This window comes from Tauraco erythrolophus, chromosome 15 (genome assembly GCF_009769465.1).
Source record: "Tauraco erythrolophus isolate bTauEry1 chromosome 15, bTauEry1.pri, whole genome shotgun sequence".
Taxonomy (NCBI): domain Eukaryota; kingdom Metazoa; phylum Chordata; class Aves; order Musophagiformes; family Musophagidae; genus Tauraco; species Tauraco erythrolophus.
In genome coordinates, this window is record NC_141479.1 from 7,008,489 (window position 1) to 7,024,283 (window position 15,795).

The 15,795-nt window shown below is 40.0% G+C and overlaps 1 protein-coding gene across 1 annotated transcript in view; it reads right to left on the bottom strand.

The window, feature by feature from the left end:
- Positions 1-15,215: 15,215 nt before the first annotated feature.
- NKD1 (NKD inhibitor of Wnt signaling pathway 1) overlaps positions 15,216-15,795 on the bottom strand; it is a 107,711-nt gene continuing 107,131 nt past the window's right edge. Inside the window, 1 exon segment of the mRNA XM_086621253.1 lies at positions 15,216-15,790. Coding sequence (XP_086477379.1) covers positions 15,216-15,790 — 575 coding nt within the window.

Here is a 15,795-nt window from a genome sequence, read left to right on the forward strand (position 1 = left end):
CATTCAAAACGAACATTTGTTATTGATTTCCCAGACTGCAGTGGAACTGAGAAGAATATAATGAAAGGAAAAGATATGTAATTAATGTGATTTGTTAGAATGCTGCCTAGCTAGGGCGTTGGATATGCATTATTCGGCTGCATTGCTTCAATGTAAAGCTCACAGTTCCTCTCCCTGGTACAAACCCCTTTGATTAACCAGCCTCCCTTCATGGGTGGAAGGGGCCAGCCCTTTTGTTGTTTGCTGCCGGCAGTGTTGCTTGTGCTATTTCTTTAAGACTCTTCATCAGATGCCGTTTGTCAGGAACATGCCTAGGCTGTAAGTCAGAATAGAGCTCATTTCTTTGATGTGCGTTCGTAATGTGCCTGCTCCAAAGAAGGGGAATGAAAACTTTGGTCACACCGGTAATCTGCAGGAACTACCTTTTAAAAAACTGGATGCAAGCGGACTCTGCTCATATTGTAGCATTGGCTACTCCTTTCAAATGGAATTTTATCAATAATTGTTGCCAACACCAGAACGTACGTCAAGCATTTACCATAATTGATTCAGCAGAAATGTGTTTAGCCCAGACTTTCTGCTGTAGAGCGGCATTTTATTTTCAGCATTGGGGCCTGAAATTTTCCAAAACTACATGTATAGCTACTTTACCTCATTTCTTGCTGTATTGTGCTTAAAGGCCAGCATAGATATGATCAGTTTGACTATTTGGCTCCAGTGTTATAGTTTTGTACTTGAGGCTTTTACCCTTGAGTGAGTGTTTTACATACCAAGAAAGTCTGAAAGTGAAAGGGTTACACTTCCTTGAAGGTCCCCTTGAATGACTATGAGAAGAGAGCCAAAATTGTAATCAGATCCCTGTAAGATCATATTGAAAGCAGCCATGCCTATTTCACAGAGTCTTCTGATGTTGCAGGGGTCTGTAAAACATTTAATCACTGGAGTTTCAGTAAGTTGAGATTTGTTGTGAGTACTGTAGAGAGCACTCATCTTAGATAAAACGCTGCCTGGTAATGCTCTTACTGCTACATGAGCCAGAATGCAAGCAAATATCCATGGTGATTTAGTCTTGCACCGTCATCCCAGTGAAGGGGATGCAGGATTTTCACAGCTACATAGCAGTGGATTAATATAACTACTCATTACAATTCATGGGAGGACTGATCCAGCTTCTGTTAGAGTCGAAGGAAAGATAGCATTTGATTTCACTGGGAGGTTGGATGGGGTTTTGTGTGTCCAATCCTGTAACTGACCTCCACTACCACAGAATCTCCCTCAGAGCCCTCTGAGGGCTCTGCTGCCCAGGTGCCACCCATGTGGCTGTTGGCCTGCTCTTATTACCCAGTGGAGCCCAGGTGATCCTAATTCTGTTAGACAGCTAAGCACCAGTACAGAGCTGTTTAATAGCTAAACCTTGTCTACCTTGCTTTTATTTTATTCGAACCTGTGAAGTTGTGACTGACCTAGAAAATTACGTTTGGCACAAACCGTGTTGATGCCTGTCTCTGAAAGAAATGAGTGAGTGGAGTTTTGGAGACGGCTCTGCAAAAACCCGCAGATGTGATTGCATGTGGATGAAACTCAAGCAGCTTAGCTCACAATGTACCATCTTATCTGGCGCAAAGTTTGAAGGGAGCCAAGAGAAAATCCTTGTTAGCCTATCTTCATTAAACAGCAAACAACTGCTATCCAGTTAAGATTGCACCAAACAAACCTTTTATTGAGCCTAGCTTTTGAGAAAGCCCTTCTCCACTAATGGATATGGTTCGCAGCTTACTTTGAAAGATGCAGAACCAAGCTAAAAATGGGTCAAGATTAAAGAGCAAATTACTCACACAGGTCAATCCAAATAACCCCTTCCTGTTTCCTGCAAAAATCCGAGTCTGTAGACTGTCAATGGACCTTATGACACTGAAAAAATCTGAAAGGTACTTTATGTCTCTCAAGTGGTTAAAACAAAACCAGCACCTGAGCCTGTTTCATGCTACAGTTTCTGTCTTTGCTACCACTACTCTGCAGCAAAACAAGCAAGTTTGTAGGTACCAAGGCTAAAAGATGGCTCAGCATATGATTATATTGTGTTCTTTCTGCCTACACCAACAAAATACCCATTAGTTTAAAAAAAAAAAAAAAAAAAAGGAGCGGGGGAGAGAGACACAACGTGCTTAAAAAATGATGCTTCTCAAAGTGTAGTCTAGTCTTATAAAACCACACAGGAAAAATTACCTGAACAATTATCTGGGCTGCTAGAGCCAACCAAATTAAACGGCCGCCTCTGCTCAAAGAGCGCCGAGTTTTCGGAGGTGGCTCTTGAAATACACCAGGTTTGAAAATGGAAGCCTCAAAGTATCAATCCTTTCCCCTTGGCTGACAGGCACTTGCTGAAGAACGGAAGAGGTTTTCCAGTAGATAATTTGAGTGTCAGGAAAAAAAAAAAACAACTCGTGAATTAATGTGGATTTTGAGGAGAACGATATTGCCTAAAAATACCATTGTTAATACAGGTTTTTTTTGACAGATTTGGCAGATTTCTGCAGCACCTTCTGACTGTATGAAGTTGTGTGTGTGACTTAACCTTTTTATTTCTGCCTTTTGGAGTTCAGTCTCTGTCACTGTTGCCCTCTGCATTCAACTCCTCTGTAGACTCAGTGCTCCTGACACTCATTGTTATTCTGCTCTCTGCTTTCAACAGCATTCCAGCGAGATTCCCTCCCTGTCAAAGCACTGCAAGTCTACCTCAGAGGATTGTCTGTTGATCTCTAAGACACGTGTGAATCTTTCTGGTTTTGCTATTGTTTTCAGCTGGCCAAGAGTGCCAGGATTAAAATGTTTAACAGAAAAAATGTTCAGAGTGTTATTTATATCACTTACAGGAATAGAAATATCACAACAATTTAGTGCTCTGCTGTGCTTGAAGGTTGTACGTTACTGAGAATTGTTTAGCAGCATCACATTCACTTCCTTTCACCCCCCCGCCCCGACTGCCAGCACCCAGATATCGCACTACAGCACCTTTTTCAGGCTGCCAGGTGTTGTTGAAAAGAATTGTTTGGAGGTATAAGGATTAGCCAGGTGAAATCCTGCATGCTCCCTTTGCTCCTTAGGCCAAACACTGAAAAGCACACTATCTATAAGCCTTATTTATCCTCCTTTTTATTTTGAACCCAAAATAAGGCCTGGTCAAGTCACAAATCACCAAATATTCTCATTAAGCATTAGTCTATTCTTAAGGGAATAATTGTCAGCACCAACTCAGTTGCAAGAAGCCCTTTTTGTGTTTTGTAGAAGCTCTGTAGCAGCAGACTAGAGATGGAAAGGTAAAGGAAGCCGATTAAATTCTTGAGCAGCAGCTACGCCAGTTTAAGATGCCTACCTCCTGACACAAACTACGCCTTTGTCTGTAGCAGCAGACAAAGTACACTTCTCTACCAGTATCAATGAGTTCAGGCTAGGGAACTTTCCCAGTCCGAACAGGCCTTATTTCCAGGCGTGGTTTCAGCCAGCCCCAGGACTTTCTGAGCAGCAGTCACCAGCGCCTGCAGCCCCCTGAGGCTGGGCTGCAGCTTCTGCTGCTCCTGCATGCCCTGCAGCCTCCTTACAGCCCTGCCACGACACTCCGACACCCCAACATCTTGCTTAAGCACACTCGGTATCTCCGCAAAAGAAAGAGCAATCCCTTCCTCCCTCCCTCCGTGCAGTCAATACGAGCAAAAAGAATCATCAGAATTATAAGAGCGAGAGCCGTCATCAGACCATCACCCAGCACAAGGGACTGGGAGTTTTGGAAAGGACCAGGTAAACTGCTGCAGGCTTCGAAACAAGCTCTGACTGCTGAGAAGCCTTGGGAAGTAACTTCTCAATGCTCAGTTTTTTACCCCATCCCTTAAACGCATGCAGGATTGGTTGCTGTCAAAACTAAAGCTAAGCTAAAGTACCTGCTAGCATTGCCTATTTTGGTAATACTTATTTAGTGTGGATTTGGGACGTTTGTGAGGCATCATGACCTCTGGAAATTTCATAAATAAACCAGCTCATTACTAGCCTAATTAACTGATCTCATGTAGCTGGAAACCCCAGTTAAGGAAACTGGTCCGTTTCCTCCACAGTGCAGATAACAAGCAGTACACAACAGTGACCCCAACACTTCTGCCAAATCTTTCCAAGATCTCGGAAACCTAGAAAACAAGGGGTATGCTGTATTTTTCCTTGGCTTTACAGCTGCAGCACGTCGTACCACTGCAATGTCAGACTCTCATTTATCTTTCCCCAGCTGCACTTACTGTTGCAGTTACAGGAGAAAACCAGTTCATGTATCTTTAAAGACCTGAGTGCTATCACACTCTCAACTATTACACCCCTCATCTAAAATATTATCTACACACTAGTCTCCTTACCCGAGGAGCTCAGAAGTAGGAATTAGATGTGTGAACTCCTTCGGCAGTAATCAAAAAAGGAAGAGGGAAAAAAATAATCAATGTACTGCAAGTGGCCAATATAGCAAATTAGAGCTGACACTCTCACTGCTAATTGAAGTACCACTCTATCATAGAAGATGATTAAGGACTTAACTGTGTCTAACTCTCTATCAGTAGAGATATGAAACGCAATCATGATAAAATACATACGCAATTTCAGCTCCTACTGTAAAGAATAGCAGTCATTTCACTTGATTCATCAACAGCACGGCAGCCTTGACAATCTGTTCTGTACGTCACAGAGAGGCCTAACAGCTCACAGGACATCGAGTCTTCTGTGCATGAAGACGTAGCTTTGTTGATTCATAATTCCCTCAAGGAGTCCATTATTGTGGATTGCAGTGTTAAACAAGTGCAGACCGAGCACTTAGATCTTAAAGAATGAAAAATGGGACTGTTAAAAGATTAAACCAGGAACACTTCAGGAAAAAAGGCTGCAACAAAAAGAAGTGCGTGTGTGTGTATGTGGGTCTATCTCATCATAACTTAATTACTGGTGATCAGTAAGGAAATAGCCATCGGTGACACTACCTTCTGAAAACTCAAAGTTTCAGCTGAGAGATTAAGTCTGGAATTAAAACAGAGTTAACTTTAAATTCCAGAGTTCACTGGAAGCTGTACTGGAATAAAAGAAAATTCGAAGCCAGACCTATGCTTCTAATCGAAGCAGCTTAGCAATGCAAACTTAGAGCTGACTATGACACTCAGAAGAAAGAAAGAGCATCTCTGCACACTGAGCATTTTCATCTTTCAGTGTCTATCCGAGCATCGTTGCAAGCAAAGAATTCAAACCTTTCACAGCCCTTCAGCTTTACAACTCCTGACTCGCCGCGGAACTGCGGCTGAGCCAAGCCCTTCTCTCTTGAACTTGCTAGAGCAGCTCGTGGGATCGCTGCCCCAAAGTGTCCCTTCTGCCTCCTGTTAGAGCATAAGAGACTTTGAAACATCACACATTCGTTTTCCACGTGGAAGACAATTTTCAGATTAATTTTTGTCCTCATGTTTATCCTGAAGGTAATTTTGCGCTCAGAACTGGTTAGGAAGCAAACTGAGTGACCTAAACAAGAGTCAGCTGGGCCCTCCTGAAGGAAAAAAGAAACGACTGAAAGACAACAGAGAAGGAAAAATAAAAATCTAAAGTCCATACTGGGGAAGATGGGGGGCGGGGGGTGGTGGTGTGCCATTGCTGCTGGAGGTCAGCCTCTTGCCTGATTAATGAACCCCAAACAGCACCTGGTGAAGGTGTCTAAAGGCAGAGCCTTTGCTGATTCCGTAAAAACTTAAAAGTTTTGGCCCAAATCGTGAGGTAAATTGTTTCATTAATTGCCATTAGAGGAACGCTGCCGCACGGGGATGGATCCCGCGCCTCACAGCACTCATCCCGTCACAGGGCTGCCCTCCGAAGCGAAAATCCCAACAAAAAAAATTAAATATCTACCCTTTTGCGGGCAATCCTACCTGTCAGGGGGAGGGGGAGGCATTGTGAGCGGCAGCAACTGCTGTTTCCTGCCTTGGCTGAGGTGGCCCCTGCGGAACCTTCCGGAAAGGCGCCTAGGCGCCTTTCCGGAAGGTTCCGCAGGGGCCACCTCAGCCGAGGCGGGTTTGGAGCAGAAGACTTTTGGCTGGGACATCCGTACCTCCCATCCAGAATCCTCAAGCCTGGCTGTAACCTCCCAGTTCAGAGAGCAACTCATTTATTTTTCTGAGCAGTTAAGAAATTACACATTCCTCCTCTCCCAAGATTTACCATATCCACCTCCTTGCTCCCCTCCATTAGTTTTTGTCTCTTGTAATCATTTTTTTCCTCACATCCTAGAAATTCCTGCTTCCCTTGACAGCAATGTTAACGTCAGGCGCAGCATATCACGGCACACTCATGAGTTTTACATTCCTGAAACACGGCAGACTTTGATACAATTACGGTGGCTGCGTATCTTAATTCATGCTACAATATTGCTGCAGCGATATCGGAGACAAATGTTTAATTCACAGAACCTCAGTTTCAAACTACGGTCCCTGAATGCAAACAGCACACTTCAATATTTTTTCATCAATTTCTTAGTTCATAAAAATCAATTTTTGTAGAGTTTTTACACTGTACATAAAAGACTGTGGCATCAATTAGCCTTAATTCTTTTTTTTTTTTTTTTTTTGGAAACCTCTTTGTAGGAAAATCTCATATTTCAGCAATTTGCATTATCCACACAATCTGCTTTGAAGTTCTAAGTTATGGTAAGAAAAGGATCCACTTATCTGCACATAAAAAATGTTCAAAGCTTATAAATTCCCTGAAACAGATGTACATTATCATTGGATTTGCCTTTCTCTCTTTGCTGTTGCATGGCTAATAGAGTTTCATGTGCCCCCTCACATCCTCCCCATTTAGCATCTTTTCTCTACAGAAGCATGCACCCTACTGTGCCAATCCACACTTCAAAGATTTCTGTCTATCTATTAGAAACAAAGCACAAAGTGAGAACATATGGCCCCTTTTAAATTTCTCACATTTAAGTCAATATCGTTTCTTTTCTCCTTTGGCAAAGAAACATAATAAGGTTTATCTTCTCCCTTCCTAAATCTGCTGGCTCTCTCAAACTGCTTGTGCCAATTCAGCAGTTACTTTGCAGTATCAGACTTGGCAGCACATATGAAAACAAAATCTCTAATTTTTTAAATTGCTTTTATTTCTTCAGATCAAGAAGATGCATTTAAATGATGAAAAAGGACAAAATGTAACTGCACACTTTCAGATAAGTGGATTTTAAACCCATGAAAGGGCACAGCAGAGAGTCAACAGCAAAAAATTGTCTTGTTCTTTTCACGGTGACATCTTTCCAAACATTTCCTATCACTGACTAAAGGGATGGAAGAACATTTTGGAATCTAAGGCCTTGCTGAATACAAGCATCTGCTTGTCCCATGTCCCAGAGCATCCGCAGAAACCCAGTGTACTGGTGTTGAGAGGAGTGATTAGGCAGTACGAGACGTTGATGTCCCTCTTGAGGAAAAGAAACAACTACTCACCTCAGAATCACTTTGGCTCTCAGATTTTCTCTATAGGAGTTACAGACTTAGTGACCATACCTCTTGTGTGCCTGGAAGCAGAAATTTTGGACCATTTCTTTGGAGCGACTCCGTCATGCACGTCCTTGGGGAGGTGGGTAACAGGGCACGCAGGATGCCCATGGTGAGGTCTGCTGTTCAGAGGATTTCCTTTACGTTTGTGGCTAATAAAAGCCGCATCTATATGAACAAAGGCTCCAAGTAAAATAAACTTCATTAACTATTCTTAGAAAGATCAGCAGATATATAGTATCCTGTGAATGCTGAATTTATGATTCAGTTATAAGGAAAGGGGTTGCAGTGATGATGTTTAGCAGAGTAAGTTAGGAAATTCTTGTCCCACTCCTGAAAACACTAGGACTTACTACTTTAATTCACAGTCACTAGCTAAAATGACTCCATATTTCAGACTTCTAAGCTGTCAAGATTGTCGTCTTTAAATTAATTGATTTTAGTATCCATTTATTAGACCAGGAAAATTCTTATAAAAACCTGTCCTTGATCAGTGCAAGCTGTAAGTGCCCCAGGGCCCTGATTCCAAGCGAGTGTAAATTGAAGTACCTCTGTTTGCATCTGTCGGTCCAGTAAAGCTGCACAAAGTTTCCATTGAAACACTTAAAAAAGTCACATGTGCAGAGCCATTGAGGGCTATGGCCTGAACAGATGGCATACTCAAACGGCAAGAAGTTGTGATTATAGACATCAAAAGTAAAAAATATTCCCTGAGAAGGCTGTAAAGAGACAGGAGGAATGTGAGGCCCACAGTGCTGCTTTTTGCTTCCCTTCATATTTTTGCACTTACTGGAAACTCCAAGTCTCTTTAATTGAGCTTTTCCTCCCCTCCACTCCTTGCAGGGTGAGAGAGTTAATTGCTTCAGACCGAAACATTACAATTTTCATATTCCTGCTTCCTAATGGCATGTTGAGTATGCAGGGATGCCCTGGACACACACCACACAGGAGTCCACACAGTACTCAGAGCTAGGATGGAATAAATAGCTCCAGACCCCATGGCCGTGGGTATCTATAAAGCACCATATCTACGACTTAAAATCAGCACAGGCCAAGTGAGACCTTAATGCTAATTGCCATAGCATTTCACTGTTTATCTTAGTTGAGCTAGCATTACCAGTCCTGGTTGTTAACAACCTCAAGTGGCACTTTATTCATCTATCAACAGCCTTATCCTGTGAACAAGCAAGCAAAGAACTATAAACACCCACTCCAAAGTCACTTTGTAGGTTTAAGCTAAAGCCCACAGAAAAAGACCACAGAAATCCAGCGAGAACAGACAAAATACAACCTCCAAATCAATGTTTTAATCTACAAAGTTTTATTTGTCTTTTTAAACTTGTAAACCATAAAAAGAGCTTATCAAATATCTGAAATTAGTACAAGAAAAAATGATGACTCATATAGCAAACCGTATTTGAAGGTCCAAATTCCAAGACATGCATGGGGCTCTCCTGGCTTCCATTTGTGAAGCTGAAGACAAATTTGGCCCAGTTTGTTAGGTGTTTTATGAGAAAATCTGCAAAACCTCAACACGCTATACCTCATGAACAGAACAGAATGGGAAGGATTAAGTGCAAGAATAAGCACTCAGCACCAGAAGGATGTGAACTCCTTATCTCCATCCACAAAGTACAGGCTCACCAAAAGAGCACATCTCTTAGCTGGTAGCAATGACAGGCTGCTTCGTCTGTATCCACTAGGCACTCAGAGACAGACACAAACCCCACTTCATAAGCATGTCATAAAAACCAGAAAGCACAGTGCACGTAAGTACCAGTATGCCTGATAGTTCATCGTTGCCCATTGCACAATTTATGAAGCCTCTTAACATTGTATCTTTGATGTTCTTACAAAACCTTCCTCCTCTCAGACCCCAAAATAGGAGGCTGACAAGACAACCAAGAGGCCAAGTCTGACGTTTCTTGTGATACAGAGATTACACTTTGTGTCAGTAGATTTCGCAGGTACAGTTAGTGCTTCGCGATGAAAAGCAACAGGACAGATATCAAAGCTTTGGGCAACATTTGACCAACTTCTGTGTGCTGGTGCTCAGAAAAAGAACTGATGCTACTATTCAAAACATTCTCAAGAATTTGAAAACATCTGTAGAAACAGTTCCGCTTCTGAAAAAAAATTGCCTCAGCCCGGACAGGGACTCTGGAAGCCGGGGCACCATCTCTTATTCTGCCACAGCTCTAGGGGTGACCGTCTACAGCTTTCCTTCCTTGCGCCTCCCCCGGCACACTGGAGACTGACCTCTTCTAGGAAGTCTTTCAAGCTTTCCCAGTGCAAAGCACTCTATGAACTACTGTTGCTCTTTTATGAGTAATCAATGTACCATAAAAGATTTTAAAAAGTACTATGCAGATAGCTTCTCGACACAGTATTTTCCTGCCTCTTGTCTGCCTCCCACCTCAGGCAGTTCGATGCCATCCCGACACTTCTCAAATCTTTCCGTCCTTCCCTTGCCAGTCTTTCTTTGCAGCCCTAACCCTCACAGTAACCCATCTCAATAGTCCTTAAGTCTTGCTGTTTTAGAACAGAGAAATTAGAAGACCGTATCCATATGATTTCTATCATTTTAGCTCAGTCGGATGGAACTATCTAGAATTATGTAGAAATATAAAAGTAAATTAAAGCATCATTGAAAACCTCATTATTTAACAACTATAATCCAAACTTCAAGTAAGATGCTGTTCAATGTCTACCAAATAATTTCAATATAAAGTTATTTGCTTTTCTACATCTGTTCCTTTTAGCCCATTTTGAGCACCTTTAAATGTACACAAGCCAAAAAGCTTCCGAAACAGCCCCTTCCAAGTCAAATCAGCTGAACATCTGTCAAAGATGCAAAGAAAATAAATTCTTTTGTGATAAATTGAGGCTGGTTTTGCTGCAAAGTGCATTAGAAGAGAAATCTTCCAGAAGCTATTTAGAAAACATATTAAGTTCAATTTTATTTAATGGATTTTCAAACATGTTTCTGCTTGGTACATTTCAAAAAAAAAAAAAAAAAAGTCTGACAACTATCAGGATGCTGGATATGACTTGGTTCCCAGCAAAACATGAATAAGTTATGTTTGAAAACATATTTTCATATCTTGATGAATTGCATCAAGGTAATTAAAGGTGAGACTTGATTAGCTGACACGTTTCCAAACATGAACATTCTTGCCTATACTTCAGGCAAAAATCAGGCTGAATGTTTTTGCAAATTTTCTAGCATGATGAATTTTTCTCAAGTATCATCTAGGCCCTCAGGGGCCTAACTTTCCTGTTAATTGGAATACAAATGAAATCTGTCATTCAATAATTGAGGTACACAACGACATATGGAGAACTGTAAGTATTCATTCGATCTGTGTATTTATGTGGCAACTCGTAGACTGTTGAGCATACACAGTACTTATCCCTTTATTAAAAATCACCTGTCAGAATTCATCTTGTGCCATTCACTAACTTCTGCCAGAGGACACGCACACACAGATATATACACACACACATATATATATACACACAGACACACATATACACCTTTAAGGTACTTCTCCAGCTATACTTTGCTGTTCTGTGCTCATGATGACTAGACCAGGAAGGCAGTTATAGAGGTCATATAGGTGGCTTTTTAATTTGGTATAGCCTTAAGGGGCTGATCTGCCAATATGCCAGGAGAACCTGTACTTGATCATCCAAGGGCAGAACTGGGTCTTAATTTTTAAGAGTGACTAAATGGCGTGTGGATGTTTCAAAGGCATTTGGAAGTGCCTTGAGGTCCTCCTATGACACAAGTATAAAGCACAGTATTTGCTGCTAATCTTAATTAACTTAGCAGCTTGATCTCTGACAGTAAAACTTCCATTTAATATTAGCTACTACAAAATCATCATCAGTAAGATGCATAAAAAATAAATACTGAAATCATTGTCTGCATATTACGTAGACTTCAAACCCACATTCCTGGAATGAAATTATAGACACCTTGAAGCCACTGGGAATTTAGCAGTCTTGCCAGAGACTTCACTAGGAGAGAAATTTTACTTTGCTATCCTTAACTTAACTTACTTTGTATTAGGTGGTCATTAAATTGTGAGAAGAGCTTGGCAATCTTTCTTTTCAAAAACTTGGCTTCCCAAAAATTGCAGCTGAAAAATTTTCAGTTGAAATTTTTTCAGTAAATACTGCAAATTTTGGGGTTGGCTTAGTTTTGCTGAATTGCTTTGTATAAAAAACAGAAAAAGTAAGTGAAAAGGCTGGAGTTTTCATTTGAAATGACTTCATGCCACTCCATTTTACTTCTAAATAGTAATAGCATAGTCAACTCTGAATTTTTTTTTCTTGGAAACGAAATGTTTTGTTTAATCAGAAACTAATCTATTTTAAATTTTGATTCATCCACGGTTTCGTGCAACTTAAAATTATATATATATTATTTTTTAAAAGGTTTTCAGAATTAATGACAAGCTGAAAAATCATTCAACGTGGGCATAATAGTAGGGGACAAAAATTTAACTTTGAAACTCGATAGTTTAAGTATAAAACCAAAGCATACCCCATCCATACCTTATGGCCTGATCCTGTTCCCAAAAATGTTAATGCAAGCTCTTTCATTAGTGGGATCTGCAAGCACTGGCAGTAATTGCAATAAGCCCCTGAATCCACAACAAGAAGAAGGAAATATACTTTCTGAACTAGTAAAACTTTAATTAACAGGGGGTTCTCTTGGCACAGTTTTTGCTGTTAAATAAATAAAGCATTTAGTCAAAACCATCTATATTTACTATACAAAATACTGAAAAGCAAACATTTTTAAAAGATACGGAAATTTCAGGTTCTGTGAAAAGAAACTGTGCTACATGTTATTCACACTTAATACACGTAACACAACTGCAACACAGTATTTAGATACTGTACGTTCATACATGGCTGGTGTGAAGTTTTAGTATGGGGATGCCACGTTATTAAAACATATTTGTATCTCACAGAATCTGAGCACGGTAGAATTTGTCTTTTGAATCTCCAAATATAATAAACCAAAACAAATCAATGCAAGGTTGTAACCAAGTTGCGTGACATTTCAGGGTTAGTTCTCTTGACACAACTAGTACTGCACACTTTTAAATCAGATGGGATTTTGTTCTTGGTGCTGTTATCTTTTCCAGTAAAATATCTTTGGGTGAAAGAGCATTTACGCCCCTTTGCTGCCCCTTCTTAGAAAAGTCCGCAGTTCTGAAAGCATTCTCGTTTTCCAGAACGTTTTCTGGTTTTCAGCAACAATCTTCATTAAAAAAATTGACCAAGAAACAATTCCCAGCTCCCGGTCTTTCTGGCATATGCTCTACTGAAAAGAGAACAGCTTTAATTATATTTCCAAAACAAATAGCATGGCATCCCTTCTTGGATGGAATGTACACTTGTGTGTTTGCATGCGGTATAACGTAAGTCACTTGAATACATCAGACTTTGTTAACACTATAATATAAATAAGCTTATTCCTTCTACTAGACATATAAATGCCTTTTGTTTTTTTTGCAGTCCATAATTTATATACATTGAAAAAGAATGATACACAAGCAGCAAAAAAGGCTTAGACTAGAACAACTCAGTGGTAACCAACCAAATTTGTGGCCTTTTCATATTTTCAAAACAGAAAATTCTGCATATAAATATTTTTGGACTTTAAGAATTTTAAAAATAAACAGAACAGTATAATTGTCACACAGATCAAACACATTTTAAAAACATTTTGTTAGATTTAACAGAACATGTTGTTGACAGGTAAAAAAAATAAAATAAAATAAACCAGATTTTTTTAAGGAGGACAATAAGTCTAAACAACTGCTGATCCAAGGAGACAAGAGATGGACCTAATTACCACAAAGCAGTGATTCTATTCCAATTCCACAAGAAGGCAAGGCTTTCCACTTCTCTTTAAAAGCTGATGTCTCCATGTTCTTAGAAAGGACAACATCCCTCTAAAACTGGTCAGCAGTAAGGTAATACCCCATTTTGGACTGATCAAAACTCTAGTCAGAAAAAGAAATACCCTAATCACAAAGGGCTTATTACAACGTGGGATAGTTACATTTTACAATATATACTATAGACAAAATACCACAACATTTAAAATTATTTAAACTAAAAGCAAATATGTTTATAGAACAATTATGGTTTTATGTGTGGAGTTCTCTAATGTTTTAATAACAACGTGTTTTTCAGTCACTTTCTACCTGCAAAATGGTGACCTGTACAAAACCCAGCTGAAGGTACTATAAATCTAGGCCCCACAGAAAGTAAAACTTGAATGTACTGACCCTTTTTTTCACTTTTCCAATTTGCTTTTGACCTTCAAATTTCTCAGCAGCCAGTAAGGTCTTGTGAGTATGGTCTCCTTCTTCATGGAATGGAAGCCCTTTGATATGGAAAAAGTAGAAGAGGCCAGAATGACTGTGAATGATATTGTTTTATGTGTTGAATTGTCTCTAAACTGGGAGAAGCACAAATTGGTAGGTGCTGGGGAAATTTAAATTGGAGGCACCTAAGAAAATGCCATGGCATATGTTTCTAAAAAGTCACTATTGTGGAAAAAAAATAATTATAATGTTAATATTCAAACCACAGATTTCTAAAACACAATAAAATGTACCTGAGAGTGTGCATATTTATATATATTTTATTTATATTTTATATATTTGCCAACATTTAAAGTGAGAAAGCATATTTTCCTCAATTCTTTCTCAAAACAAAGAACTGTGGATTTAAACAAAACAAAAATCCCAAACAACCCCTTTCCTTCTCAAACACTCATCAATGATACTTATGGCCCAAGCACTAAAGTCTAGTGATGCTTTTGAAACCCCATTTCACATCCTCCTCTTTTCAAATGGTTACCCCAAACAGAATGGAGAGTAAGCAAGAGAAAAATGAAAAATAAAAGAAGTATATTTAAATATTACCCATATAATAGACTGTATTTGTGTCAGTGAAGAACCTCCAAGAAAACAAAGTGTAAGTCGTACAAATGTAGCTCTGTTGACAAACATCGCTAATATTTCCTTGTAATTATTAAGATAGTTTGAAAGGATGTGAACACAAACAGGCTACATGAATGCAGTATATTAAAATCTCCCCTGTAGCACATTACAATCAATAAAAAGAAAATAAAATCTGAATAATACTAGAGGTAGCAGCTGTTTGTATCTTCTGTTATTCTGAGTATCTCTGGAGTCCAACCCTTCGAACATTGCTCCCCTGATAAAAGGCTTGTGTGCGATCAGCCGACATACAGCAGACTGGTGAGCTAGATGTCTGCAATAGTGTTTGAAGTATCTTTCCCACTACAATGGAAGTAGTACTCGTAAAGAAGTGCGTTGACGACCTGTATTAAATCACAGCTCAAAAAGCTATGGCTGTTTGCTGTTTTACAAGCCACTTTAAAAAAAAAAAAAAAAAAAAAATCCACAAGGTGTTTAAGTAAGCTATGCAGTTCCACAACATATAAATAGGGTAAGTTTCAAGAGTTCCATATAACCTCTAAAATATATGGTAGCTGAATATTAATGGAGTAACAATAATATTAATCATAGTAATGCCTTAGTTCTGGTATCACAAGAATGCATTTCCTTCATATGGGATGATTCTTGGAGGATGTTGGTGGGATCTCTTCTATGCCTGGTAGAAGTGATGGTAGTGGTGGTGGTGCTCATGGTGGTGGTGGTGTTCATGTCTTTGTATCATTTGTCCAACTTGGCCTTCATATAAAATGACTGTGGGCAGGTCTCTCACATGTTCCTTTTCCACAACCGTCCCTGGAGACTGGAAGGTTTTGCACATTTGGTGATTCTCCTTCGCCCTCTGCTTATGCTTCTTGTGAACCTGTTGAGATTGCAAGGGGAGGTAAGGAAGATTCTGTCCCACTCGCGCATTTGGGGAAGCCATTGGCATGGGTGCCCCTTGAAAAGGCTTATTTCTTACTGCCCTTGCTGGATGCACAGGGGCAACATTTTTGCCCTGGGTCTTGGGAGACCTCACAAAGTGCTTGTTTGAGTCCTGGTTCCGGAGCCTCTGTTGGATTTCTGCAATCTTGGCATATGAACTCTCAGCTAGATTGATGTGGCTCGGATCCACCACTTGAGATTTTCTATGGTGAGCATGGAAGGTTTCAGGTTCATGAGAACGAGATCTAGTCTGATTCACAACTCTGCTTGGTGGGTCATGTTTTTGAGCTGCTGGAGGTGATCCTAGG